This window comes from Eublepharis macularius, chromosome 10 (assembly GCF_028583425.1).
Source record: "Eublepharis macularius isolate TG4126 chromosome 10, MPM_Emac_v1.0, whole genome shotgun sequence".
In the NCBI taxonomy this organism is placed as follows: Eukaryota; Metazoa; Chordata; class Lepidosauria; order Squamata; family Eublepharidae; genus Eublepharis; species Eublepharis macularius.
The window spans coordinates 65,649,698-65,676,791 of record NC_072799.1 but is presented as its reverse complement, the minus strand read 5'-3'; the positions used below and the strand labels follow the sequence as shown (position 1 = coordinate 65,676,791).

At 39.6% G+C, this 27,094-nt stretch overlaps 1 protein-coding gene across 1 annotated transcript in view; it reads right to left on the bottom strand.

Annotated features, from left to right (window-relative positions):
* Positions 1–351: 351 nt before the first annotated feature.
* TLL1 (tolloid like 1) overlaps positions 352–27,094 on the bottom strand; it is a 157,251-nt gene continuing 130,508 nt past the window's right edge. Inside the window, exons 13-21 of the mRNA XM_054990558.1 lie at positions 24,545–24,740; positions 20,918–21,043; positions 20,475–20,635; positions 17,750–17,930; positions 11,603–11,728; positions 10,690–10,817; positions 7,589–7,802; positions 5,472–5,722; positions 352–2,214 (exon numbers count right to left, since the gene is read on the bottom strand). Coding sequence (XP_054846533.1) covers positions 2,080–2,214; positions 5,472–5,722; positions 7,589–7,802; positions 10,690–10,817; positions 11,603–11,728; positions 17,750–17,930; positions 20,475–20,635; positions 20,918–21,043; positions 24,545–24,740 — 1,518 coding nt within the window. The 3' untranslated portion in view covers positions 352–2,079. The remainder of the gene's footprint in view (positions 2,215–5,471; positions 5,723–7,588; positions 7,803–10,689; positions 10,818–11,602; positions 11,729–17,749; positions 17,931–20,474; positions 20,636–20,917; positions 21,044–24,544; positions 24,741–27,094) is intronic.

The following is a 27,094-nucleotide window of genomic DNA, read 5'->3' as shown; positions in this document are numbered from 1 at the left end:
TCCCAGTGTTGTGAGGATAAAATGGAGGTGATCTATGTAATCCACTAGGGGCCCCAGGGAGAACGGCGGTGTATAAATAAAGTAAATAAATAAATACTGGGTGGGGGGGGGGTCCCCCCATGGTGTGGTGCTCAGCTTGGCCTTCAAAATGCTAGGAGAAAGAACAAAAGATCTACATTTCAAGCCATGGCAGCAGAAAGTGTTTGGTGATAGTAAAAAGCTTTGTGAAGACATGTGGAAGATGAAAGTGACAATAGAAAAATGTAAAACAGGCTGTTATTCTAAACAACATAAACTACACATGCTTGGATTTATAATTTTTTTTTTATAAAAACATTTATTAATGCCAGTGTACGGTCAGAGTAAGGAAACAAAAAAACTAAGCTGCGTAGCAACCAATGACAAACGATATCAAAATATTTCTTTTAAATGAGCGCAGTATTTCATTAGCTCTTGGTTCTTTAATGAAGTCCTCATTATCTGTTTATGAATCCTTTAAAGAAAGTTGCTACAGTCAATCCAGATTCTGGTAGAACTTGGCACATGAAGTACAATTTACCTGTCCATCCATACACAACACATCTCATCCATTCATCCATTGGTACATACATACTGACATGATGCATATACATTGTGGCTAAAGCCATGGATGGCCTAAAGCGCAGACAGTAATTCATTCTAAAAGTAACATATTTCTACATTGGAAACAAGTCCACTCTATTTACAACCGATGATCTTGCTCTGCAGATGGGAATTTGCTTGAGAATCACTTTTGTGAACACACGTTTAAAATGTTCAAGTTGTCAAGTTCTTTATCAAATCTGATGTATCTACAGGAAGATCTGTGGGATCATGTGCAAGAATTCTAAGGCAATAGTAGTAGTTGTTCCACAGGGCTAGTGCTGCCTTTGCAACAGTCCTTTTTTCACATGCTTAGAAAGTCTCTTCTTAAGACGCAGCCAGGCATAGTGAGACATTCATGATCTACAGGTTGTTGGCTCAAAGGTCTAAAACATCCTTTTTTTATTGTTCATGGAGTAGCACCATAGAAATTGCCATCACAAAAATCTTGTTTCCAGAAAACAAAAATCAATTGCCTGGTCTTTTGGAAACCACTTCCTTTTTCATTTTTTAATTAGTTTAAAATAAAAGATGATAAACTCATTCACAAAAACTTTCAAGGAAATGCAGATTAGCAGCTTCTTACTATCAAAATGAAATCCACAACTAGTATTTTGGATTACTCTGGTCCTGATTATTTCTTTTGATCACTGGACAAAGGGTTGCAGCAGTCGTGCAAAGTGTCAATCTGCCGTCTTCTGATTCTCAGTGTAAAACTCAAGAGGCTGGCAGCTACAGAGTCCTTCAGTCACAAACAGAGTCCATATTCAAGATGGAGTAATAATTATGATAAACACAAAAAACAGCAGACATTCCAATATGTTGCGACAATCAAAACCTTCTAACGATCAAATGATTGCGTAGGTGTAGTATTCCAGTTTTCATTATATTAAATATGTTGATGGGACAGAAGAATGCCAAGAATAAGACAATCTCAGAATTTCTGTTTCATCTTGTCCAAACCATATCCTGGATATGATGCAAAGCAATCAGAATAGGAAAGATACTAGAACAGTATTTTGAGTGCATGACCTGCAGAAGGTGGGCGTTTCCTCCCTCCTCCTGGACACAAGACAGTTGTCAAAACGAGAAACAGTCTACAGGGTCGCTTCACCTGAATCTAAGTGGTTGTGTATGCAGGCAGGTGTGACTCTTGTCAAGCTGCGATCAAAGCTCTTGCAGTCTCCCTGGAAGCATGCCACACCCCTTGGCCAGCTGTTCAGAGAAAGCCCCACGTGAAGACCACACGTCATCATCACTAGAAGGTATTTTGCTCTAGATTAGGAATATTATTTAACAGTGAAATGTTTTGGGATGCATCAGTTTTCCTTCAGTTTATATTTGCTGATAATGTCAGTAATAAAAAAAAGACCTCTTTTCCCATAACATTTCTCTCTCTGTCTCTCTCTCTCTCTCTCTCTCTCTCTCTCTCTTTTTGGTGATCAAAGGGGTCTTGTGTTATTTTTTGGTGTGAACATTATCTTGACGTTTTATACTTTTGTATCGTATATGGAATCCTTTTTTGTTGATTGTATCATCAGTGTGAAAATGGAGTAGGATTGTGTCACCTGTTGAGTAGATTTCTTCAGGTGGCTGTAGAAAAAAAAACAGCAAGTTTACAAAAATTACTCTTGGGAAAGTGCACTTAAGAAGATTTCAACAATTAAGAAAATGAGCTGGATGAAATCGACTTTTCTGCTGGTGAAAAAGGAAGTTGGAGTTCCATCTGACCATCCAAACAGCTGATGCTGGGGATCTTGGGAGCCGCGTGTAAAAAAGCCGTGTGGGAAGGGGGCTGTATTAAACAGGGGCACTGGGCAAAACTGAGTGAAAAAGCGGGCTGCGTCCAACCCAGTGTGATGATTCCTTATTCCTTTCTCAACTGCAAAGCCATGTGAACACTGGAACTTACTGTGGTGAACAAAATACTGCTATTTGGATATCTCTGATGCGGGGCCAGCCCCAGATGGGACAGCTGCTGCCAGGGCTCAGAGCTCCTAGCAGGGACAGGGGCTGCTGCTGCTGACCCCCACCCTATCTGGTGCTATGTGCCCTGCCCATCTCTTTACAAGCACTCCACTACCCGTGCTTCCACTTCCCAGAATTGATGGGGAAATGCATAGGGGGTGCAGAAATGTGGCACTCTTGGTAGCCATAGCAGAAGCACTACCAGCGGCACGCACCACCCACTGCTGTCAGGGCAAGAGCATGAACACAATGCAGGCGGCTGAGAGCAAATGCAGTGGGCTATTGTGAGCGGGAGAAGGAGATGTGAGGACATGCAGGTTGGTGGGTGAAAAGGGAAGCGTGAGGGAGGACTGGTGGTGGGCAAAAGGGGTCCCCTGGGCACTGTCTGCTCAGCTGCCTGCCCAGCACTGCTTTGATCTAAGGCTCAGATAACATGATAAGGAGAGTTCTCATTTATTCCCTTTGTTCTTCACTTCTATTTCCTTATCCCAAAGCTGCTTAACCCTTCCTGCCATTTTTCAGCCAAACATCACATACTCCCAAGGTAAAGATATAAGGAAGATAACAGGGAAATTTCTTTGTAAGACATTCTCTGTATTACTGACCTCCGTACTGATCTTCAACGTGTTTCCAATTTACTGCCCTTCTACTGAATCGAATCTTCCCTTCCTTTCTAATTATGACCCTTCCTTATAGGTTAGCAACCCCAATCCTTTGGGGATGTTTCTCTGAATGATTCTTGGTCACTTGCTTCAGAAGTCTTCCCTGCCCTAGCATAGCCCTGTATAATTGTTCAATCAAATCCTTGAAACGGAGGGCTCTGGCAGCTTCTCCAGCTTAGCTGAGGACATTGCAAAGTTATGTTGACAGTTCAAAAGGCTAGGTGCACACTAGAGTTCAATGTATTGAGTGACCTAGGGTACATGCAGCACTCAGTACTGTCCATCAGTAATGTTTTTTCCTCAACTCACTTACCCTCTGGAACAATTCTCCACTTTATATATACTCTCATCAGGAGACGGTCTCTTTTCAGAATTCCTGCTACACTGGAAAACTCGTGCACTTAAAGTTTTGAAGACTTGCAGTCAGAGATCAGCTATCTCCAGAACGGGAACTATCCTGCGGGGTTCTGCAGGGCACAATCTTATCTCCCATGTTATTCAACCTCTTGGTAAAGCCTTTAGGAGAACTCATTTGCAGCTATGGAGTGGGACGTCATCAATATGCAGATGACACCCAACTCTACATCTCACTATCCAGGTCCTCACAGGACGCAGTAGAATTCTTGGATCGCTGCCTGACAGCTGTGGTCAAATGGCTGAAAATGAACAAACTGAAATTGAACCCAGAGAAGATGGAAGTGATGCTTGTTGGGAAGGCAGATGTCTTGAAGGACATTGTACTCCCCGCTTTCGATGGAGTTCATCTGACCTTTATAGACTTAATTAAGAACCTCGGGGTTATACTGAATCCAGCACTACTATTAGAAAAACAAGTTAAGGCAGCCACCAAAAATTCTTTCTACAACCTCACTCTAACCTGGAAGAGGACTGCCTATCTCAACATGGCCCACCTGGCCACCTAGACCCAGGCTGTGGTAACATCAAGACTTGACTATTGTAATGCACTATACGTAGGTCTCCCGCATAAGTTAACTAGGAGACTCCAGTTGGTGCAAAATGCTGCAGGTTGACTGTTATCAGGAGCAAGCAGGAGCATGAATATCACTCTCATCCTGTAGTCACTCCATTGGGTACCTATCAGTTACTATGCTCAGTTCAAGTTTTGGTTATCACATATAAAGCTCTTCACTGCCTTGGTCCAGCATACCTACAGGACCGCCTCTATCCCTCCAAAAAAGCTTCGCTCATTTGAATAGGGTCTCCTGCAGGTGCCACCCCGCATATGGGCAAAATCAACAGCAGCCAGTACACATGCATTCACTGTGGTGGTCCCTATCCTATGGAACAGCCTGCCTGAGCAGGTCAGGAGATCCCCTACTCACCTGGCTTTCCACAAATGATGCAAAACTGAATTATTCAATAAGGCCTTTTACGCAGATAGGAGGGCTGCATTGTAGGGAGGGGGGTCTCAGATGCTTCACTAACATGTTAGGGACCATATACTTCACCACTACGTTGCCTTACGTCCTATCTGTTGCTTTAAGTATGTGCTTCTATGTGCTACCTCTGCTTCAAGTATGATCCTACTGGGTAGTTCTATGTTGCCTAATGTCAGTCCTAGAATTGCTTATGCTCTGTTTCAGCATTTCTTCAACTCTGTATTTGATTCTTGCTAATGTTATGTCTTTGTAAACTTGTTTATGGAAATGTCCTTGATATTGATTGTACTAATCTCACTCTATGCATTCCACCTTAAGTCTCAGTGAGAAAGGCAGACTATAAATGACATTAATAATAATGATAATAATAATAATAATGATAATAAATGTTCAGAATATACACACATATGTGAATGCATCCATGCATCTTGTACTGCACTGCACAGAAGGGTTCAAAAACATGTTAAGATACAATGTTTGTACATGTGTGGTGGGAGTTTACTATAGGGAGGAAAGCAACAAATGCTATTTGATACATGGCATCCCTATTATACATCTCATGGTTCAAGCTAGCCTGATGTCATCAGAACTTGGAAGCTACGCAGACCCTGGTCAGTACTTGAGACCATCAAGGAAGTCCAGAGTCATATGCAGAGGCAGGCAATAGAAAACCACCTCTTTTTGTCTTTTGCCTTGAAAACCCTATGGGCTCATAAGTCAGCTATGACTTGATGGCACCTTACACACATTACACATCTCAGAGATTACAGTTCTTGTATTCAGTTGATTTAATAATTGCAACAATTGCAAAATTACGTACCCCCGATCCACAGAACCGACCAAGCCTCAGAGCAGCTGTATCATGGCCATCAAAAAGTTCTAAATAGTCATAACCACAGTCTGCCTCTTCTTCCACCTCAAAAGTCTGAAAAGTTAATTCTATTCGATAGCCACGGTCCGTCACTATTAGCCACTCACAATCTGCTTGAACTGGGTAGTTGTTATCACCAAACTGAGCATGAGAATAAAGGTCTCTTGCCTTGATTTCAGCTTTCAGACGACCACCACATTCTGTGCAAAATGGGGAAAGAAAAACAACGATCTTTCTGTTTCAGTCTAGCTTTAAAAGGAATCAAACAGATTTAATTATCCATCATTATTGCATAGAATTTGCAATAGAAAATTAGAAACCCCACTAGAGGTCAGTATAAACCAAGAAATGGACATTCAACCTGCACTAGTATATTTTTTAGGGGTGTGCACCAAGAACTTTTTCCTTATAACTTAAGATGTGGACTTTAGGGGGTAATTTTCCCCATGATTACTTATTTCCTGGTAGGACAGTTTAGATTCATATCTCTGTGTTATTTCGGGTTCTAGAATTCCATGACCATTATTTTCAATGAGGAATGAATATGAAGGTCTTGGGCAGCTGTTTTTAAAATAACGGTACCAAACGTACATAGAACACAAAGGGGTCAGTTTTACAGACACCCCTGCCCCCAAAGTAGGCCTATGTGCAGCCACAATAAGCTCTCTCTCCTGATTCCTAAAATGGCCACCAAGCAGTAACCTAAAAGAGAGCTCCAGTTGGCTACCAGCATTAAAAAAAACAAAAGACCTGTCTGCATTCATTTTCCCTTCCCTGCTCTTACAGTGACTGACAGTAAAAGAAACTTTCCACTGAAAACTTTGCATTTGCCATCATTACTTATTCCATTCTTCACTCAGAAAAGTGAGGAAGAGTACCATTGCAGACCTGCCTCCCTCCCCCATCCCATTGGTCTGCCATTATTCCATATGAGGAACTTGGGGGGGGGGGCCTGGAGTCACTGTTTTTGAACCAAATCGCACCAAAATTGCAGTTGAGCTTCTGCTTGACTACAAAAAAACCCTCCAAATTTCAAGCAAATTGGACAAAGGAAGTTGGTTTTACAGATGCCCAAATTAGGTCCTTCTCTGTATGGCCACACTAAGTTCCCTCTACTGGTTCCCAAAATGGCAGTCAAGCAGTAGCCAGCAGGAGAGCTCCAGCCGGCCACTAACATTTTTTTTAAAAAAAAATGTTTCATCCATTTCATTTTTCTACTTTTACAGTGACTAACAATATGAATCGTTTACCATTCTGTTGAAAAATCTGCATTTCCCATCCTTTCTTCCATTTTTTCATTCCTTGTAGTCTTCCATTTGTTTTCATTCATACATTGAGGGAGGCTTCTGTTTCAGACAGCCACCACCCATCAATCTGTGATCATCCCCTATGGGGGGCATTTCTGGGGGAAGGGGGCTGAAGTAATTTTTTAAAAATCAAATATCACCAAAATTCTTCTACCTATCCATCAAAGAGCTCTCAAGTTTCAAGAAAATTGACAAAGGGTTTGAATTCTATGGGCCATTGAACAAGCCCAGGCTTTCTAGTATAAGAGGGGGAAAAAACCTTTCTCTCCACCCCACAAAGGACAGCGGAAGGAGAATGGTGGATTGAGATTGTCTGGGAGTGTTCTGTGCTCCTCTCTTGCAAGGGTCTGATTGGAAGGGTGAAATGCCATTGTCCAGGAAATCAATAGAATATAATAATAGGTTTTTTTAAAAATGCTCGTGCTGCATGGCTGGTAAGCATTGGAACTTGGAAAATACTTATTTTTGGAGAGGGCGTTTCATTATTCCCAAGCATCTCGGATTTTTGCTACCATTCCAGAAAATCAAAGTAATGATTCAAAAGAGCAGTTTCCATGTTTATTTTTGGCTTGGGAATTCCATTATGCACACCCCTAATATGGGTCAATTTTAATAATAACAGTCATTGGCTTTTTTCTCAATTTTGAGTATCAATAACCAGTAAGTCTGAACAATGCAGTGTGCTTTGAGTGATGAGGCTCTATATTTCACTTTCATTTAAAAACATCATCCATTAAAATAAATAAATAATGTTCAGACCTGTAGAGTGTGTAGCTTCGAAGCCTTTTCTCTGTACTGAGGCATCAGAAATAAACCGAAGGAACATTTTATTTCCAGTAGCGACAAGAGGTTCTGGAATCTTATTTCCACATAAACGTCCAAGAATTGGTGATTTTTCTGTTTCTCCATCAAACACCTCCAAATGGTCATAAGCACACTCTTGATGTTGTTCGATTTCAAACTCATTAAAAACCTGAACCAAAAGATGAATCATATCATGTGGTCATGTGTGTCTAGAACATCAGGACAGGCCATTTTTTACCCAAGTGTGAAAAAAAAACCCTGTTAAGGTGTTGTGGCGAGTCAGCAAGCTAAAGGATGAGGGAAAGAGAGGTGAGGGTTGTCCATGCTGAAAAGAAGCTGAGCCCCGGTGGCATCATGAGCACCACACTCCCTTATTCAGGGAGCCCTGCATATTGAGCAAAATGGTCTTCTGTGCCACTGTTCAGCCCACACGCAAGGAGTCGTCTATGAACTGGGACCTGGTTTTTCTCCTCTTAAACATGTTTGATCTGTGAACTACTTGACGGCTCCGGAAGCGATGACGAAACAACAAAGATGGCGGGTACAGTTCAGCACACAGTATTCCTATGCACCTTCCATGCCTTACGAAGAAACTTTTGCAATGGAAGCTGAAGAGTACCAGCCAGTCCTTGAGTGGATTCCTTTCTTGGCCATTTTAAGAGCTGGCAGTTTATACTTTCACACTGAAGGGATCAAGATTTTTATTCCCCATAACTATCCTTGGCAGAAGGAAGCAAATCTGGAAAATATAGATGTTCCACTGAATTCATTCTTCTAATTTGCAGGATTATCTCATGTTTCTCAGAACATGTGGAATACACTAAATAGGGAATGAAGGCTTCTACAACAGCTGTGAGCTATATTGTGAGTTTATTTACTTTTCCCATCAACTTTATAAAGACGCAAGATATTTTATTGAAATGTGGTTCTCCTTCCCACTCCATTCAATATTTATGAGCTTACCAAATGAATAACTGTGTGTGTGCATATAAGAATATGAAAAATGAACTCAGCTTCACAAAATATTATATAAAACAAGTTTTACGACTGCTGTTGTATTTAAGGAAGCTCTCAGCTAAATAAAAACACCTATCAGACAAAGCTGTACTTAAAAACAAGATGTGACAAAGAAAGAAAAAGAAAATTGCCATCTGAGACAGAAAAGTAGAAACGGCACATTTCTCTTTTTTGTTGTCATTGTTCCATTGCGCTGGTCATCCATTGATAGTATTAGCATTAATGATCCTTTAATCCAAACTCTTAGAGACAGGGGCAACACTCAGTACCATTATCAGTATCGATTTTGGAGTGAAGTCACCACTTAACATGGTTATGATATCAGCAGAAGACAATCCAAAGGTGGGAATTTTAAAACTGAAATATTGAACTACATTAAATAGGGAATCATTTGGTTAGTAACACCAGCTTTAAAATGATCCCTCTCTCTCACTCACTGTTCGGTCTCAAGTCTGGCTCACAACAGAGCCAAGAATCTATTCCACAATATCCCCCCCCCCCGAGTTCCTTGCTGCTCTAACCAAAGCCTGATTTAAATGGGATCCTGTCAAGACAAAGAGTGTTCATGTACAAAACAGCTAAAAGTGCTTGGTTTGCACGCAAGATATATGTATCCCTCAGGCACATTTTGAGGGTGTGCTAATTAAGCACCCATAGGTACTTTGCACAAGTTACAGCATAATTTTAATGTTTTTAGAGCAAAGTTACATGGAGGAATTCATTTGTCCTGTCAACTTCACTTTTAAAATCAGGCCAAGATATCATAATAATAATAACATTCGATTTATATACCGCCCTTCAGGACAACTTAACGCCCACTCAGAGCGGTTTACAAAGTATGCCATTATTATCCCCACACCAAAACACCCTGTGAGGTGGGTGGGGCTGAGAGAGCTCTGAGAGAGCTGTGACTGACCCAAAGTCATCCAGCTGGCTTCAATTGGAGGAGTGGGGAATCAAACTTGGTTCTCCAGATTAGAGTCCCACTACTCTTAACCATTACACCAAACAGTCAGAGAAAGCAGGGATTCTTAGGAACTTGAGTCCAGTAGCACCTACAAAACTAACAACATTTGTGGTAGAGTATGAGCTTTCAAAGCTTCCACAAATTTTGTTAGTCTTATAGGGGCAACTGGACTCTTGTTCTTTTCTACTGCTACAGACAGACTAACACAGCTACCCATCTGGATCTATCTCAGCAATTTGTTAGCAAAAGCAACCTGAAAGTAAGAAAAGGCAATATTTAAAAGAAGCAAAACCAAACAAGAGAGTCAAACACCACTGCAAATCAACAGCCTTACAATAAAGCGGCTCTAATCTACTGAGTCTCTCATGGCAGCCAGCCAAGGTACAATGTGATGCCACTTAATATGAACAGCTGTCTTTGAGGAACTGCATGTAGCTCAAGTGCTGATGTTTTGGCAGTGGAAAGAGAGCCATCAGAAGAAGCACAAAGCATTTCAAGCTGAACCCCTGATAACTTTCCCCAATTTATGTACAATTTTTAAGGGAGATTAGCCATTCTTAATAATAACAGAAACAGCTGGACAGCAATCCCAGTTGCTACTCTTAAGTGTTTTCCAATTATGCTATTTTCATTCGGTCCACTATGATTTTATTTTGCCCCAAGAAGATCTCACGAGTATATTAAAAACTTAGGAGAAGGTGGTTAAACTTATGATTGAATCCATTCAAATGGAAAATTAGACTTTGCTCTATAGAAGAGTAATTTATGTCCTTTGAGGTTTTTAATTTGGTACTGGATTTACCTTGCTCAAGAAATGTTACAGAGGATTGTGCTAAGCACAGCCATTGAAAGGCTATTCGAAGATACTCTCTTATTGTCTGAATTGCATGTTTGATTTAGGAACATAATATTTGTGGGTAATATTATAATGCTTAATAGCATTTTTTAAAAACCTCATCGTACATATTGTACTGACTGCCATATGCCACCAACCAAAATTCTTTAGATAATCTCCTGAGACTCAAACAATCAGCTGCAAAGGATATTCTCTAATAATCTTTAAGTTACTTACTATTTTGACTCTGTGTCCTGGAGTGGCACTGATCTCCCATGTGCATTCCTTCCTACTGGGGTACTTGTCGGGCCAGTTAGGGCTTGTGATAATTCCGCTTGGACTATGGATCTTCTGTTCACATTCAGCTGCACCAATAATTGACAGATAGCATCAGTCAGGATGAAAATGTATGACAGTGTGTAGCTAGACAAGCAACCTATTTTCTTGCTGTTCCGTTAAAAGGGTTGTCAGGCAGCTAATTCAGGACTGACCATCACCTTTTTGGACTTCACTCTTCTGATCATCTATTATGAGAAACTGATTACAAAGAATACTGGACACAAAAATCCATGGTGCTAATGTTTTATTTGGTGTTACTTTTACAGATGTTTGTACTATGGATTACATAAAACCAGGGAAAAGGGGTGGTGGAACTCAGTGGGTTGCCCTCGGAGAAAATGGTCACATGGCTGGTGGCCCCGCCCCCTGATCTCCAGACAGAGGGGAGTTGAGATTGCCCTCTGGAGGGCAATCTAAACTCCTCTCTGTCTGGAGATCAGGGGGCGGGGCCACCAGCCATGTGACCATTTTCAAGAGGTTCCGGAACTCCGTTCCACTGCGTTCCTGCTGAAAAAAAGCCCTGCATAAAACCTTTCCATACTGATAATGCATTTTGCAAAAAGTGCATATGCTCATCTAAGGGCTTATAATGCAATCCTACAAACACTTTCTGGGAGGTAAGCCCCATTGAATAGACTCCAGTAGGATTCCCAGTAGTCCTGTTTAGGATTACTCTCTTACCCTGTAATCCTGAACAGACTTATACCCTTCTAGGCCAATGAGTTTAGAAAGGTTTCATTCTGCCTGGGAATTGCTGCCAATCTTGCACCCATTCCAAGTGTGCTGCTGTAACATGTCCCCTACTTCTTACCTTCTTTGCAGTCATGTTTGTTTTCATGTAGCACAAATCCATTGCGACACTGACACACATAGCTTCCAACAGTGTTGATGCATTCATGCTGGCAGCCACCATTGTCCTTAGAACATTCGTCCTTGTCTAAAAGACACACAACACTTTTATTGTGGACTGCCTATCTATTCCCAATACTCAGAAAGAGGTATGGAAGTGTTTTGTTATGCTCAGGTCCTTAAACGGGGAAAACTAAGGCACTCGCTTTTGCCTTTGCAGTACGACAACATAATTGTACCTTAGTGATACCCATTCATTGTTCAGCCTGCAACCTTGTGAAATGGCAAAATGCCACTGAGCCTATTTCTCAAGGAAACAAACAAAAAATGTGTCAGCGCAGTAAATCACTGCCAAAGTGTAATTCTAAAACTAATTTTCTAGCTTTCAACAATGTCTCCCCAGCAGTTCAGAGCGTTGCAAAGACCTGCACCATTTCTGCACACTTTGTGACCCAGTCAAACACAGCTCACCTGCCAAGAGCTTGAAAAGCCCTTCCCCCATGTTTGTAGTCTCAGAGAGTCAGCAAAAGCCATACATGCTCTGATGGGTTCCATGTGGCTTCATGGGTCACAAATTGTGCTGGTTCAAAGGGATGCGCAAAATTTTCACTTTAACAAGGTTTCAAGCACAGCACATGTTACTTTTTAAATTTAAAAAAACACACACACATATTTTAATAGGGCCTCCCCTCACTTCCCCCAACACTTTGACAAATATACTTTGAGTATAACAAATTTGGATGTAGCATGGCACAATGAAATGGAAAGTATATTATTCATAGAAGAAAGAGATGTTATGTATAGCAGGAAATATACCACATTGCAGGCAGTCCATTTAATGAGTAGTAATCCTCTAAAAGAGTTTTTAGTGTGTTAGATACAAAGCAAGGTGAGGGGTGGAGTAACATGAGCTGAACTCAATGGCATCAAAATACATTGCTGAGGAGAAAAACCAGACTTAGATTATTGGGCAATCATTCAAGCAAGAGGCATCAGCCGACACCATTCAGTGGCTATCTTTAGGTGGGGCTGACCCATTCATTCAAAGCTGGCAAGATTTATTTCTGACACAGATTCATAATTCCACATGATATATGTGTAAAAAGCTCTGTTATTTCAACAAGAGAGCAGTTGATGGTTGTATAGAGGTCAGAGGAATTCAGATTAAGAAATATAAAACAGGCAACTCCTTAACACACACACACATTTTCATTAGGACATATTAAAGAAGACATTTCTTAACAAGATTACCATGCAGTTGTTTTACATCATGTAACATTTGTTTCTTGCAACTGGTCTTACACACACTGGTTGGATTCAAAGTACTGGACATTTTCTGCCTTCCTGCAATCTACCCCCACCCCATACCTCTCTGAAGAGCAGTGGGCCTGGTGTGGGAGTCCACTGTGAACTTCTTCCGGTTAAAAATGAGCTTTGGATTCAACTCATTATGTTGTTTTCTCTTTATTTAACTGATATTTTATAATTTATTCATTTACTTTATTTATAGATAGCCTTTCTCACTGAAACTCAAGACAGGTTACAAAATAAATGCAATATACAAACAAACAGCTGCATCTGGACTCAGGGATTTCAATATTCTACATGCTAATAATAATAATATTTGATTTATATACCGCCTTCAGACAACTTAATGTCCACTCAGAGCAGTTTACAAAATGTGTTATAATCCTTGCGAAAATCACCCTTTGAGATGGGTGGGGCTCAAAGAACACCAGGAAGCTGTGACTGACCCAAGGTCACCCAGCTGGCTTCAAGTGGAGGAGTGGGGAATCAAACCCAGTTCTCCAGATTAGAATCTTGCTGCTCTTAACCACATGCTGAAATGTATGTGATTCAGAGGCTTTTCTTCAATAGAGTAATTTCTCAAAACAACTGCTAAAAGGAAGTCTCACGATTAGTCTTTTCTGCAATTGTCTTTCTGGACAGGATCCCATGGAAACTTTCTGCTAATAGAAGGAAGGGGATTTTCACCAATTTCCCTGTACCACTGCAGATCTCCCACTTACCCTACATGGAATTTATAGGGTGGGGGCTGTCAACCAAAATGGATATTTCAAGGCACATTTTGGCTTGCAGTGGGAGGAGCAAAGTGAGAGAAATCCATTCTGCTGACAGAAATGCCTTCTGTCAGTGAAAAAACCCCATGGGGATCCAAGCCTTTACTTCAGCATGTGCATAAAAAATTGTAAAATAATAAGTTGACACAGAAGAATTTCAAAGATTTATCATCTCTATATGATGGCACAATCTTATATTTGCCCTGGCATCACTCTGCAATAGAGAAACTAAACTAAATGTGTAGCTTAATACAAATTTCTACCAATCAAACACATTTTTTTCACAAGTAGTCTGTAAGTTGTCTACTATTTTCATAGATAACCAAACAAATCAACAAAACTAAAACTGCAATAACCATTTGTGACGGACAGGACTGACTCTGATTCTGCCTCTCCTAAGAACCAAGCAATGAGAGGGAGTGGAATGTTGAGCCAGGGACAGTTGGAGTCTGTTGGAGAGAGTGAGGGGGAGAGAAGGATTTTGGATGCTGTTGAAAGAAGGCAGCAGAGAGATTTGTTGCCTGATTAAAAACCTGTTATGTTACATTGAAACATTCCCTGTTGTTTAACTGCACTATATTTATGAGTTTAAACCCATTTACTCCTACATTCCATATTGTAAATAAAGTTTATTTTTGTTTTGTTTAACCCTGGCTGGCTTGAAGTCATTGATTGAGGGAAAATATTATACACACAGACCTCAAAGGCTCTGGTCACATTAAATGGGCCAAGTTTAAGTAAATGGTGGTAGCATATATAAGGAAAATAAACGTAAATTCCATTTCCCCTAAAGCCCTGGGCAGTAGCTGGGTGAGGCAAATAGAGGAAACATGTTGCCTGTCTGATGGAGCCCCTGGAAGAGGAGGGGAACCTGTGAGGATTTGTGCAAGGACCCTCTGACTGGAAACTGGAAGATAGACAGGTAGTGTGTGGTGACTGCCCTTTACTGCCCTTTTTCAAAGGAAAGCCGCCTGCATAATGGTAGTCTGTGTAGTTCTTCTAATATCCACAATGTCTAAAAGAATGACAGTGCTAGCAACGAATGACATTTCACTAACATTTTAAGGAAATATTTACCAAAGGCAGGTATCAAGGGCAGGTAGGAAGAGCCCCTGGAAATAGGGGCAGCTGAGGCATATGATGAGAGCCTATGAAAAACTCTCAGGTACAACAGTAGGGAAGATACAGGCAAATGTGTGTGTGTTAATAACACTAACTTTAGAAATACACTGTTTAGAAAAGAGTAAGTTCCTCTGTGTTCCACCCAAACTTCTGAAACAGAACATAGATGTGCATGTTCAGTAAAACACACACAACGCAACCCCCTTTAATTAAAGAACTTAACGTTTTAACAAAATGAACCTTTAATGGCCACTTTAGCGCTCAGTGTTGCACAACCACCATGGAATCAAAAGTGAAACTACTAGAACAGAGTACAGCAGTTTGTCACCAACAGAGGCTGGTGAAATAGAGGTTTTATCTATATTTTTTTCTAAATCAATGTAGATTTTCCATCATGTGCTTTTCAGGTTGAAAATCTTAGAAAAAATTAGTGAAGATTAGTTTGATAAACAAATGTTTTGCTGAGTAAATGCAAAATATTTGTTGAACTCACAGATGGAAATCAGTCTCCCGCTTCTGAATGGATACTTTGTGTATTTTTCTGTCAATACTCATAACAAAGGAAGATCCATTCTCTCTCCAAAATATGTTAGAATTTAACTATTCACAGAACATATGGTCGTACCTCTGATACCCTCAGAGACCAACAGTCTGTGAATTATACGTACTCGGCCAGAAGGAGCAACCTGTATCAAGTCCTTGCATGATTCAAAAACAAAAATTTTCTCTTTGCAGGCAGCTCGTTTGTCTGTGGGGAAAAAACGTACCAGGATGGCACCAAAGATGAATGAGTGCTCCAACATCAATCTCCTCATGGGTTGAAAATGATAACTTTTTACTTGTTCATTGCAATTATTATATTACTACTCTTCTCCCAAAACACAATTACATGGAATAACAGGAAAATAAATTCTTTTTCACTACGGAACAAAATCAATGGCTTAACCTAGAAAGTATGACCTTAACTTACACTCAAACTTGAGAACTGAGCATAATGTATTGAAAATAATATATTGCTGCTAGAAATTCAAGCTACAGCACTTTATTGTCAATACATTAATTAAACAATGGTTAATAAAATAATTATATAATCTTTGAATATAAAATCATTAGCCTGGTGCTGTAATGCTACCTTTTTGTTTATAAAAGAAGAAAGCTCCATGTTGTGGTTTGAAAGCCTACCATCCTGAGAACTCACTGCCTCATATCTTGCAAGTTTCTTGTTATGCACGCAATTAGTGTATAAATTGTGTTCTGCAATGTGTTTTATCAAATTCAAACGCATTATTTTCTGGATTTTGAAGGTATCATTAAGACTCAACAACATTATCAAGAATATATTCTGTGTAAGAGACTGGAGGGGAAAAAAGCAAAACCCACTAAATGTATGAGGAAGGCCAAAAAAAAAGTATGAAAAAAATCTGAAAAAGTATGAAGGCAGAAGATGGCTAATGAAAATTCATGCATCCTGCAATAACTACATAATATCCAGCTCCCTGGTGTAAAGAGACATGGATATTCACAGCCTCAATACTTTGGCCAGCTGTTTGGCAACAGGACAAACTGGGGTGAGTGGTGGGCAGCCTTAGAGACACCAATGGGGAGTCCACATTGGACATTCAAAGTGAGATGTGGACAAGCAGCCAAGGATAAGCACTTTAAGTCATCTTGATTTCATGGATTTCATGGAAGAGATTAAACCACATATTTAACTCTTCACTGAAATTAATGGATTTTAAAGAACTTGATGGCTTATTTATTTATTTATATTTGATTTACATTCCGCCCTCCCCACATCAGCAGGCTCAGGGTGGATTACAACTAAAATTTAAATTACATATCGCAATGTATATGATTTAAAACCATAAAACATTTAAATACCATCGTTAAAATACATATATATAAACACAGCAGCACAATGATCTAGCCAACCACCTTTTCAGCCATCTCCAGAGCAATTTGGCAGGGAAATGCCAAAAACTATTAACTACTTAAAACTATTAACTACTTAAAACAGAAGCTAACTAAAATGGAATAATTGAATATTATATAATTTAGCTCTAATGAACTCGACATTTATAATGCCATTTAGAAATTTACTGTATCTCATAACAATGGGTTGATTCTGTTAACTTTAAATGAAATGGAAGTATATCCAAATACTCAGACCTCTTTGGGTGGACATATGGGGAAGGAAACCAGTTGGCTCCTGTCTGCCATTTAGGGAAGGAGATGGGTTTATATCATCTGATCCTGAATCACAGAACTCATAAATGTTAAGATGATCCACATTCCACCACTATATGAACCACACCAACCTTTCCCAAGGTTTATAACTAAAGCATCATTTAGGAAAGCTGAGCTAGTGGAAAAATCAGATTTCTCTTGGATTAAAGGTATAGTTGCTGTATCTGGAAACAGAGATCAACACTGAGGAAGAAAGGTAAGTGTTGTCTTTTATTCCCTTTCACTAAACACTTATAATATAGATCTACTTGCTTGGGTCCCTTTTATGCTGTGGATAGACTTTGAAAAAACAAAATATGTTTGCAAACATTTGCAAACAATGACTGAACATAAAGCATGCAGCTGAGGGGAGAAAAAAAATCTTAAATTATCACGTATTTTTCACCAAAATAAAACCAATATTACCTGGAAGATAAATGGAATACTAGAGATCTGGATCATTTTGTATAGCTTTCCTCAGAAAAATCATCCCACCTACATGCATCTTAAAATTAATATTTATTTATTTGAGTAGGAACTGGAAATATTACTAGAAGGCCTTTTATCTTCACCAGAACAAAGGAATAAAAATTTTAAGCGAGAAACTCAATGAATCTTAAAAGATACTAGAAATAACAAAGCATTTATACACACAAGATGCTCCAGCTTTGTTTAAATACCTGAAAAGAAGTGGGCCTTGAAACCTTTTTTTGAAACTGTGTTATCAGATTTGAATTCAATTCTCATGTTGTTGTATTGTGATGTAATAACTTCAGGCACTTCCGTTCCACAAAATTTGCCATGCAGTTTGGAATCAGAAGAAAGGCCACTGCGGATCTCTACATAATCATATTTGCAAACCTGAGAAATGAAAGATCCTGTATTATTACTTTATTTATTTCAAATATTTGTATGCCACCTTTCCAACTAAATAGGTCGTCCAGGACAGTGAACATGAAAATATGAAAACATTTGAACATTAAAACAGCATTTAAAATAATATATAAAATAATTCAATAAAAATATATTAACACATCAACGCACATCAAAACCAGGGAGGAGGGCCAATAACAGTTACTGAGGGTATGCTAAATAAAACAAAAAAATCTTTGCCCACTGGCAGAAGATTATGATAGAGGGAAACAGATGACTTTCCCTGGGTTGGGAAGTTTTGGCACCATGACTAAAAAGGCCCTTTCGTGAGTTGCCACCCATTTAGCCTCAGATGGTTATTATTATTCTAAGCTTTCCATGGACAAACAGGTGTCCATGGTAGCTAGAATGCTCTTTTTCCATCTTCGCCATGCCCGACAACTTTCCCCATATCTATCTCAGTCTGACCTTGTGACACTGATCCATGCAACAGTCACCTCTCATTTAGACTATTGCAACTCACTTACATAGGGCTCCCCTTGAAGATGCTCTGGAGACTTCAGGTGGTACAGAATGTGGCTGCTAGGTTGCTGACTAAATCACCATGGTCAGCTGACATAACACTTATTTTCAAGCCGCTGCACTGGTTACTAGTTAGTCTCTGAATCCAAAGTATTGGTCCTCACCTTTAAAGTCCTTCATTGTCTGGGACATTCATACTTTTGGGCCTGCGTCTCCCGTTATGAACCCCCTGGTCCCTTTGTTCATCTTCACAGGGCTTGCTGGTGTTTCCCAGTCCTACAGTAGCATGACTTTCTTCCACCAGGAAGAGGGCCTTTACTATTGTTGTGCTCTCCCTCGGGAACGCATTGTCAGAGGGCACTAGCGCCCAGCATGACTTGCTGATGTTTCAGAAACTCTGTAAACAGAACTATTCCACCGCTCTTTCAGCACTTAATATTCTTCTTGAGGCAAAACTGATTGCTGTGTATTATACCTACCTGTCTATCTGCACGGTTTCATAGTCTGGGGTTGAGATTAGAGTGGTTTTATGCTATGTTGTTGTTTTATTGTGATTTTATTGAATACATGTTTTGTATTGTTTTTTTAACTGATGTCATTGTTTATCATATGAACCGCCTTGAGCTCTTAGTTAAAGACCAGCAGTATAAAAATCAAATCAATCAGTAAATTATTATGGTTCAAATAATAGTCATTATCAATCATTTTTATCTATAATCTCATGATTTTTAGTTTACACTTCTTATAAATTAGATGCCTATCTAACTCCTTTATGGTGTTTGTTAGGAAGATTTTATTGAACAGTGTTAGGGATGCCACCAACATCTGTGATTTTCTACTCTCACAATAAACATTACATATTTCTCATGGTAGATGATTATCTTAAACAGGCACAAAAGTTGTGAAAAGTATTTGTTTATGTGCACAAAGAAAGACACCAGACTTTCCTTTTCTTCACAGAAATGGCCTAAATATTAGTCTGTTTGAATGATAAGTGATGGAGGCTGGCATTCAGTGTGTGGTCATTAACGGATCCAAGATTAGCTCAATTGTACACAGATATGCTTGGATTCTAGTATTCAATGCAATTGTTTCACTATTAAAATATTGTTGAACCCCAAGAACTCATTACACCTATATTGTGTAGTCTATATTGGCTTTGCTTGTACTTGAAAGACCTATATGTAATCTACAAATCTTAGCTTAAAAATGACCTTCCCTTTCTGTACCTCAAGAAGTATTAACTCTTGCTAAAGATCTCAAAAATGTATCTTCAGGAGCTTGAAAAGGGCATTCCCAGGCCCAGCCTTTAGAACTCCTTGCCTTTCATGGCCCATCAGAGTTCTGATTTGTGGATGTTCGGGAAATAGTGCAAAACCTTTTAGCTTGGGGTATGCTACTCCTTCCCTTGTTAAAACTGTGTATATAATATATAATGTACATTTTATGTTTTACTCAGGTTTTGATCACTAAGTGCTTTTAACAATTATGGGCATAATGGAAGCAAAGTCAAGCACTATTAGAACTGTTATCAATAAGAAAGAATTAAGCATATATCTACCTTTCTAACTGAAATCAGTGGGATCTAATCTTACAGCTTGATTTTAGCTGGCCCAGAATGTTTAATTTATTATGTATGGTGTTTATTATCTCCTAACCAATAAATACTGTCTAAGATGGTTTAGAAAATTTAATTTAAAAAAGATAATAATAATGACAATGAAAAGGGTTTAATGCAGTTATTCTAAACCATTTAGGGCCAAACTAGATGTTGTGGCAAAACATCCATGATCCTTTGTACATCTACATTAATATGAACGAACGAACGAACAAACGAAAAAGAGTAAGGCTTTTTGTATGTGTATTGAAGGAATCCAGGGACAGTCAATGAAAATGAGAACTGTCCCAGCCATTTTCATTCTTAACAAGAGATTATATAAGAGACATTTCCTGCTTAGGAACTCAACAGTTCTGCCACGGTCAACTGTGCATCTGTCCAATGTTACTTACTTCATTTCCTTCCAATTCAAAAAACTCAAATTTCATTGAGATTCTGTATTGGGTAGGAGCCACCACCTGCCACACACAGTTTTTGTTTGGAGGATATTCTTTGGGCCATCCTGGTGTTGTAATTGTCCCATTCAGCTTTGTCAAAAGTCCTCCACAAGCAGCTGAAATAGAAGGGAAAGAAATGCTGTGCATCATTCCTTCGGACTATCAAGTTCTCAAAACGGTCCACAACATTTAAATCTACAATCTTAACCTTCACTGTCCCTCTTCCTTATTTCCACTGCCTTAGCCTTCCCTGTCAGTCATGGTTCTGCTCTAGATCACCCATCGTCAGCATCTGATAACCTCATTTGCTTTGATGCAATGTGATTTGGGTTATATCAAAATTCCTAAGATGTATCATACATGAAAACAAAATAGTATCTGGTATTAGCACATGTTACCTTCACAGCTCTTCTTATCTGGTCCAAGCTCATACCCTGGATCACAAGCACATTGGTAGCTGCCCAGCGTATTCACACACCGCTGTTCACATCCACCATTATCAGGTTTGGCACATTCATCTTCCTCTGTAAAGAGAGAGAAAAACAGAATTTCATTGTAAGAAAATGTTCCCTCTTGACTGTGGAACAACCTACTGATATTCTCCCAAGACACATATTATGTATTTGCTTGTAGATGCTGTTCTAAATAACACAACTGAGTCTGTTCCCTGTTATATGTGTTGGAGAAACTAGTAACTGAGAAAATAAAACAGGTTCATTTTTGAAATAGCCATTTAAAACTTGAACCTTATATTCAAAGGCCACGATTCTTCCCCCTGTGAAAAAATCATTCGAACACAGTGGAGCTTTAATAGATCCCAGTTTTCCTCTTTTCTCCTGGAAGCAAGGTAATTAATGTGCCAGGCTCTAATGGGGAATGGGAAACTTGTGCCTCTCAGCCCCTTTTTGCCAACTCGGTGAGACATTTCCTTTCCTGTTGGCAGTTCAGCCCATCTCCCTGTCTAAGCCTCTCTCCTCCTCTTGGTCAAGGAACATCAGCCCTGAGCTTGCATTTCTAGACTGAACAAGGGATGAGCTGAATACTGGGAACGGGTATGTACATTCAGTTAAAAGACTGGTGTAGTAACCGTGCACATGTGCCAACTGGGTAGGAGAGTAAAACAGGGCTCTGTTATGTCCTATGAGGATTCCTCCACATGATGCAAATACTGTTCCTTCAATGTGGATCATGCCCTAAGAATTATGTTGCTAGCATGTAAAAATCTAAGCTGTGACAATGTAAAGACTGCATAAAATGTTAAGTGAAAGACTGGAAATCCACAGCAAGGTCACTTAAAGGGCACTTTATCTCCAACAAAATGAATTTGTACATTTATCCTGAATTTATACTCAAACCCAGATTAATGCAATCCTCAAATCCCACATTTTTATTTTACCAATATTAAAAAAGCAAGATTCACAGGAGGAAAAAGGAGATTATAATATCCACAAGCAGACTTCAGACCAATTCAATTATCATCTTTACTAGTACAACCTAGTTCCACTGATTTCAGCAAAACTGTCCTATATGAGTCCTGCATTTAAAACCTGTGATCAAATGATATACCTGGTACACTTACAGAACAGCACATGAAAAATGATTTACCTCAAACAAAGTGAAACACTGTGAGTGGTCTTTGTTTACCTTGCAATTATGGTCTTTGCTAGTTGGATTGGTAAAAATTGTGCCAATCACGAAAGGGTTACATAGCCTTATGCAAACGAGTAAGGAACAAAAACATTTTCAGATCTCCCCTTCTTAATGCAAATTATCCATACACAAACTTTTAGCCCAAAGAATGCTGAGGTGCAATGCGGCTTTTTATTAATGTATGGAAGATAAATTTGGAACAGAAAAAATACTGTGGGTATTATTACTTAAATAGCAATTTTCAAAAACTTCCAATAACTATATGCAATTACATGTTGGGGGGCACAATTCAAGCCTCTCTGAGTATAAAATGGTTAAATTCTTATTATAAGGTTATAATGGGATTATAATCTTATAATGGGATTAGCCTGTGTAAACTACAAAACTAGATATTAAATATTTATGGCAATATTAAAAGGGTTTTGTATAAGAAGGCTTGTGTTGTTGTCACCTGGCCCTAAAGAGTGGACCCTCTGCTAGCATCTCTTTTATTCATGACCTCAAGTCAGAATCATCTGCACAGTGGATTTTGCAGCTCCTAAACTCACTCATGGCTTCTGTATCCCTGAAAACCTGTTTAGAGGAAGAGGCACCAGATTCGAAACCAAGGAGGGGAATCTCACATCTTAAAGTGAAACAACTGAATTGGTTTCCCACCCACCAACCATGGCTTTTTGCTCTCTGAAGAGCTGCCAGTGCAGAAGACAGAGGTTACAATTCAATGCCACAGTGCATGGCATCAAATCAGCATACCACCCCTTTTAATATTTTTTTGAGGGGCAGGTAAACGGAAGGCCCCATCTAGGGATACATCAATTCAGTTGGACTTTTGACTGCTTTCTCGGGAAGCTATCCCACAACAACAGCGCCTGTGCTTAATCCTGCTATCTGTATGCTCTGTTCTGTATCTGGATTAGTGATGCCAGTTCTGGAATCTGCTGCCTGCTAGCTACCTATACTGCTGCATGACTCCCATTGAGGGACAATCCTCTCTCTGCAGGTTTATAGCCAGATTGAAAAGGGACAAATTTGAAACTACTGCTGCAAGTTATTCACATGCATCCGATTTGGTAGAGGTCACGGCTCACTGAAGAAGTTTGCCAATGGGTGACCTTGGGTCACTCACAGCTCTTCCAGAGCTCTCTCAGCCACACCTACCTCACAGGGTGATTGTTGTAAGATAACATAACATACTTTGTAAACCACTCTGAGTGGATGTTATGTTGTCCTGAAGAGCAATATATAAATCTGTTGTTGTTGTTATAAGCCAGTAACAAAAATAGCCAAGAAACAGGGTTGACTGTATGTATAAAGGAAGCTTGTAGACTCACCACGGGCTTTATTGCAACCGAGGGGGAGGCTGGGGGGAGGCAAAAGTCAGCAGCGGAAGAGGAGGAGCCCAACAGGAGATTCTCTTCCGTATGCTGAAGCATGATTAGTGCCATTCTTAAGCATCATTGGCAGGAAGAAACGGGGTTGACTGTATGTGTAAAGGCCTGCTTGTGATCATCCTTGGGACATCTGAATATTTGAAGCCGCCGTATATAAAGACGGACTATCTCATATCTAACTCACTGTTGCATTTTCTGACTAGCAGGTCTCTCTCATCTTAGGCAGACGCTTTCTCAGCATTTTCCACTTCACACGCACAGGGAGATCAGAACCAAGTTCCTGGACCTTTTCACTCCTTATTTCCTGTTCACATCACCAAACCTACTTAAACTGGGGGATCCAGTGGTTATGCGAACACGAGCCGTTCTTTAACTATAGATATTGTTAAAATCATTGTCTCTAGAGGGCCCAATATTCAGAGGATTTGGGGTGGGCAGCTGGGCTGCAAGGAACTGCAAAAGGTGGGATCATTTTGGAAATGCCATCCCCTCATCTACAGTTTTCCTCTACAAAGTTCTGCAAGCTCTCAATTTGCTTGAGCAGGCTAATCTCTCCCCCTTAACGCACTTTCAATTTCTCAATATTCCATGTTCCTTGAACATAATCAGTACTCATCAGATTTGTTGGGGAGGATGCCTTCCAATTAGTTTACAAAATGATATTTTTTTGCAAGCCTGGGGAGTTCTCTGAAGATGTGGTGTCCTGCATTGTCAGGTTAGAAAGGCTTCTGTGATGGGCATATGGACCGACCACTTTTTTAACACAATGATTCTGCATACAAATAATTGCAAGATCTTCAGGTTTGAACTGACTGCATATAGAGTGAGACAGATGGAAAAGAATCACACAAGCCTGAGGATCTCTCCTAATTCCAGTGTTCATGAAACCTCTGAACAGCTCCTAGGATCAGGTGATCTTTTTGTTTTTGACTTTGTTTCTGAACTGTATTGTTTAAATGGAGTCACCCTTCACTTTCCAATTACCTTTAAAAAAGTTAGCAGCAAACCCTGCTTTGTTGACTGTTCCATCAGAAACAAACTTCATCCACAGAGTATTAGAGGTAGATCTTATGTCTTCCGGTTTATCATAGCCACAAAAGTGGCCGACCAAAGGACTGCTTTCACTAGTTCCATCTCGGACTTCCAAGTAATCATAGGCACAGTTGTCATGTCTCTCAATCTGCAAATATGCAGGGAAATAAGCATTTGTCCAAGTTTATAACAAATACCCTTTTCTGCTGATAAATTTAACACAAAACAAATCATTTTCAGGTTGAAAATAGTTATCTTATTGCAAAATACATAAATGAACTAGGGGTGTGCACTAAAAAAAATCAATATTATTCAGATTCATGTACTTGGAATACCATATATATGTGGTAGTTCCAATATTTGGATAAAAAAAATACTTGTATAGTATTCAGATTTGGGTTTTATTCAGAATTCTGAATATACTTGGCTCCAATTTTCCATATGGTGAAATCTTTCCGTGGGGCGAGAGGGGCCATTTTTCAAACAAACTACACCAAAATTGAAGGGAACCTAGTCCTGCTTGTCCACTAAAGATCCCCACAAGTTTTAAGTGAATTGGACCAATTCTATAGGCCCCTGAACAAGCTGCTCCCAGCCACTCTCAATTGTTTCCTATGGGGGGGAAATCCAAGGTGTTCTCCAAGACAAAGGAAGCCTTATCCAAACACACAACAGCAACCAATGATCAATGCCAACAGAACCAACAAAGCCCGACAGAATCAACATCAAATAAGAGAATCCCACCATAACCAATATCAAACCAAAGAATCCAGGTAGAACTGAATTGAAGCGAGGAAGACCGTTACAAGCTCAAAAGAACCACTGTCACTTAAAGATGCCAGGCAGAACCCAGAGCCAATGCAAGCCCAACAGAATCAACATCAGACCAGAGAATCCTAGTATCCTGCCTAGCAAGCGGTAGCCAGACCCAGCAATAGCATATGGCAAGCAAGAAACACTGACACAGACTCACACATAGTAATGCTGCCTCCCTCTCCTCTCTTCCTGTTGCTTGAGAAGCCTCCAAGTGGGAGGGGGTGATACAAGGTTTTGAAATCTTTAAAATGAGATTCATGGATATTCTCAAATATATCCAGATTTGGAAATGTAAGTATTAGTATATCAGATTATACCTGGATATATCTGGACACACCCAAATAATACCAAAAAGGTATTGGGAGGATATATATCCAGCATACTGAATTGCACACCCCTAAAACAAATAAACATTTGCCACCAACCCATTTCCAGTCCTATGAAGAAATGTTTCCCAAAACAAACCCAAATAAAGTTTCACAGCAGATTGTTTAACAAATGAAGCTAATTTGGTGAACTTATATCATGATTATAGATACAGGTATAAGAGTCAGAAACATAGTGTGATTAAATCAAACTGAGAGCCAGTTTGGTGTAGTGGTTAAGAGCGTGGGACTAATCTAGACAGCTGGGTTTGATTCCCCACTCCTCCGCTTGAAGCCAGTTGGGTGACTTTGGGCTAGTCACAGATCTCTGGAGCTCTCTCAGCCCCACCCACCTCACAGGGTGTTTGTTGTGGGGATAATAATAACATACTTTGTAAACCGCTCTGAGTGGGCATTAAGTTGTCCTGAAGGGTGGCATAGAAATTGAATGTTGTTATTATTATTCAATAAATTACACTAAAGCAGGCATATGGCTAATAGGGTAAGGGGGAAAACACGGGAGTGGAGAGCCAACAAAACAGCAAACGAAGGCAAAAGTAAAGGCTGTTTTTCAATCTATATATAGTAAGGGTGCTTTGCCTACTGTGACTTCAGATGATAACAACACTGGCTTTGAATATTGGGCAACTGGCAGTACAGTGTGCAGAGTCAAAGGTAATGCAGATCTTTAACATTGGCACAGACAATAAAACACATATGAAGTTGCCATACTGAGTCAGACCATTGGAGTTCACCTCCCAGCTCCATGCTTCCAGACTTATTCAGCCCTACTGTCTGAGATTCTTGAACAAGAGCTGTGGTGAGATCTGAACTCATACATAGAAAAAGAGGCCCATCTTCTACCACTGAGCAGTCTCTGGACCCTTCAACAGCTCAATGATAGTGAAAGCTTTCAGCTCTCAGAAAGCCAGACTACTGCCAAGAATTTGACTGCCAATGCTCTGATCCTTTGAGATTTCCACACTTCTGAACTCCCACTGATTGCAACAGATGCTACAAGCCCTTAAAGGATAAAAGAGCAAGCTTATATAATAAAAATGCAGAATGTTATTCTAAATTGAAAGAAATGCAAATATCATGCCCAGCTGTGAACCTCAAATCTCTGCATAAAGTATTTATGAATAGCATTATGAAATTCCATTTGAATACATTACATTTATATATTTTTTCTTAACTTAGTCTTTCATGCCTGGGGACATTAAAAATTATGCAAAAATAAATATTTTCCTACTCTCAATTATGGTTTACAAAAGGCTAAAACTAGAGTTATAGACTCATCCAGTGGTTTATTACATGTAGC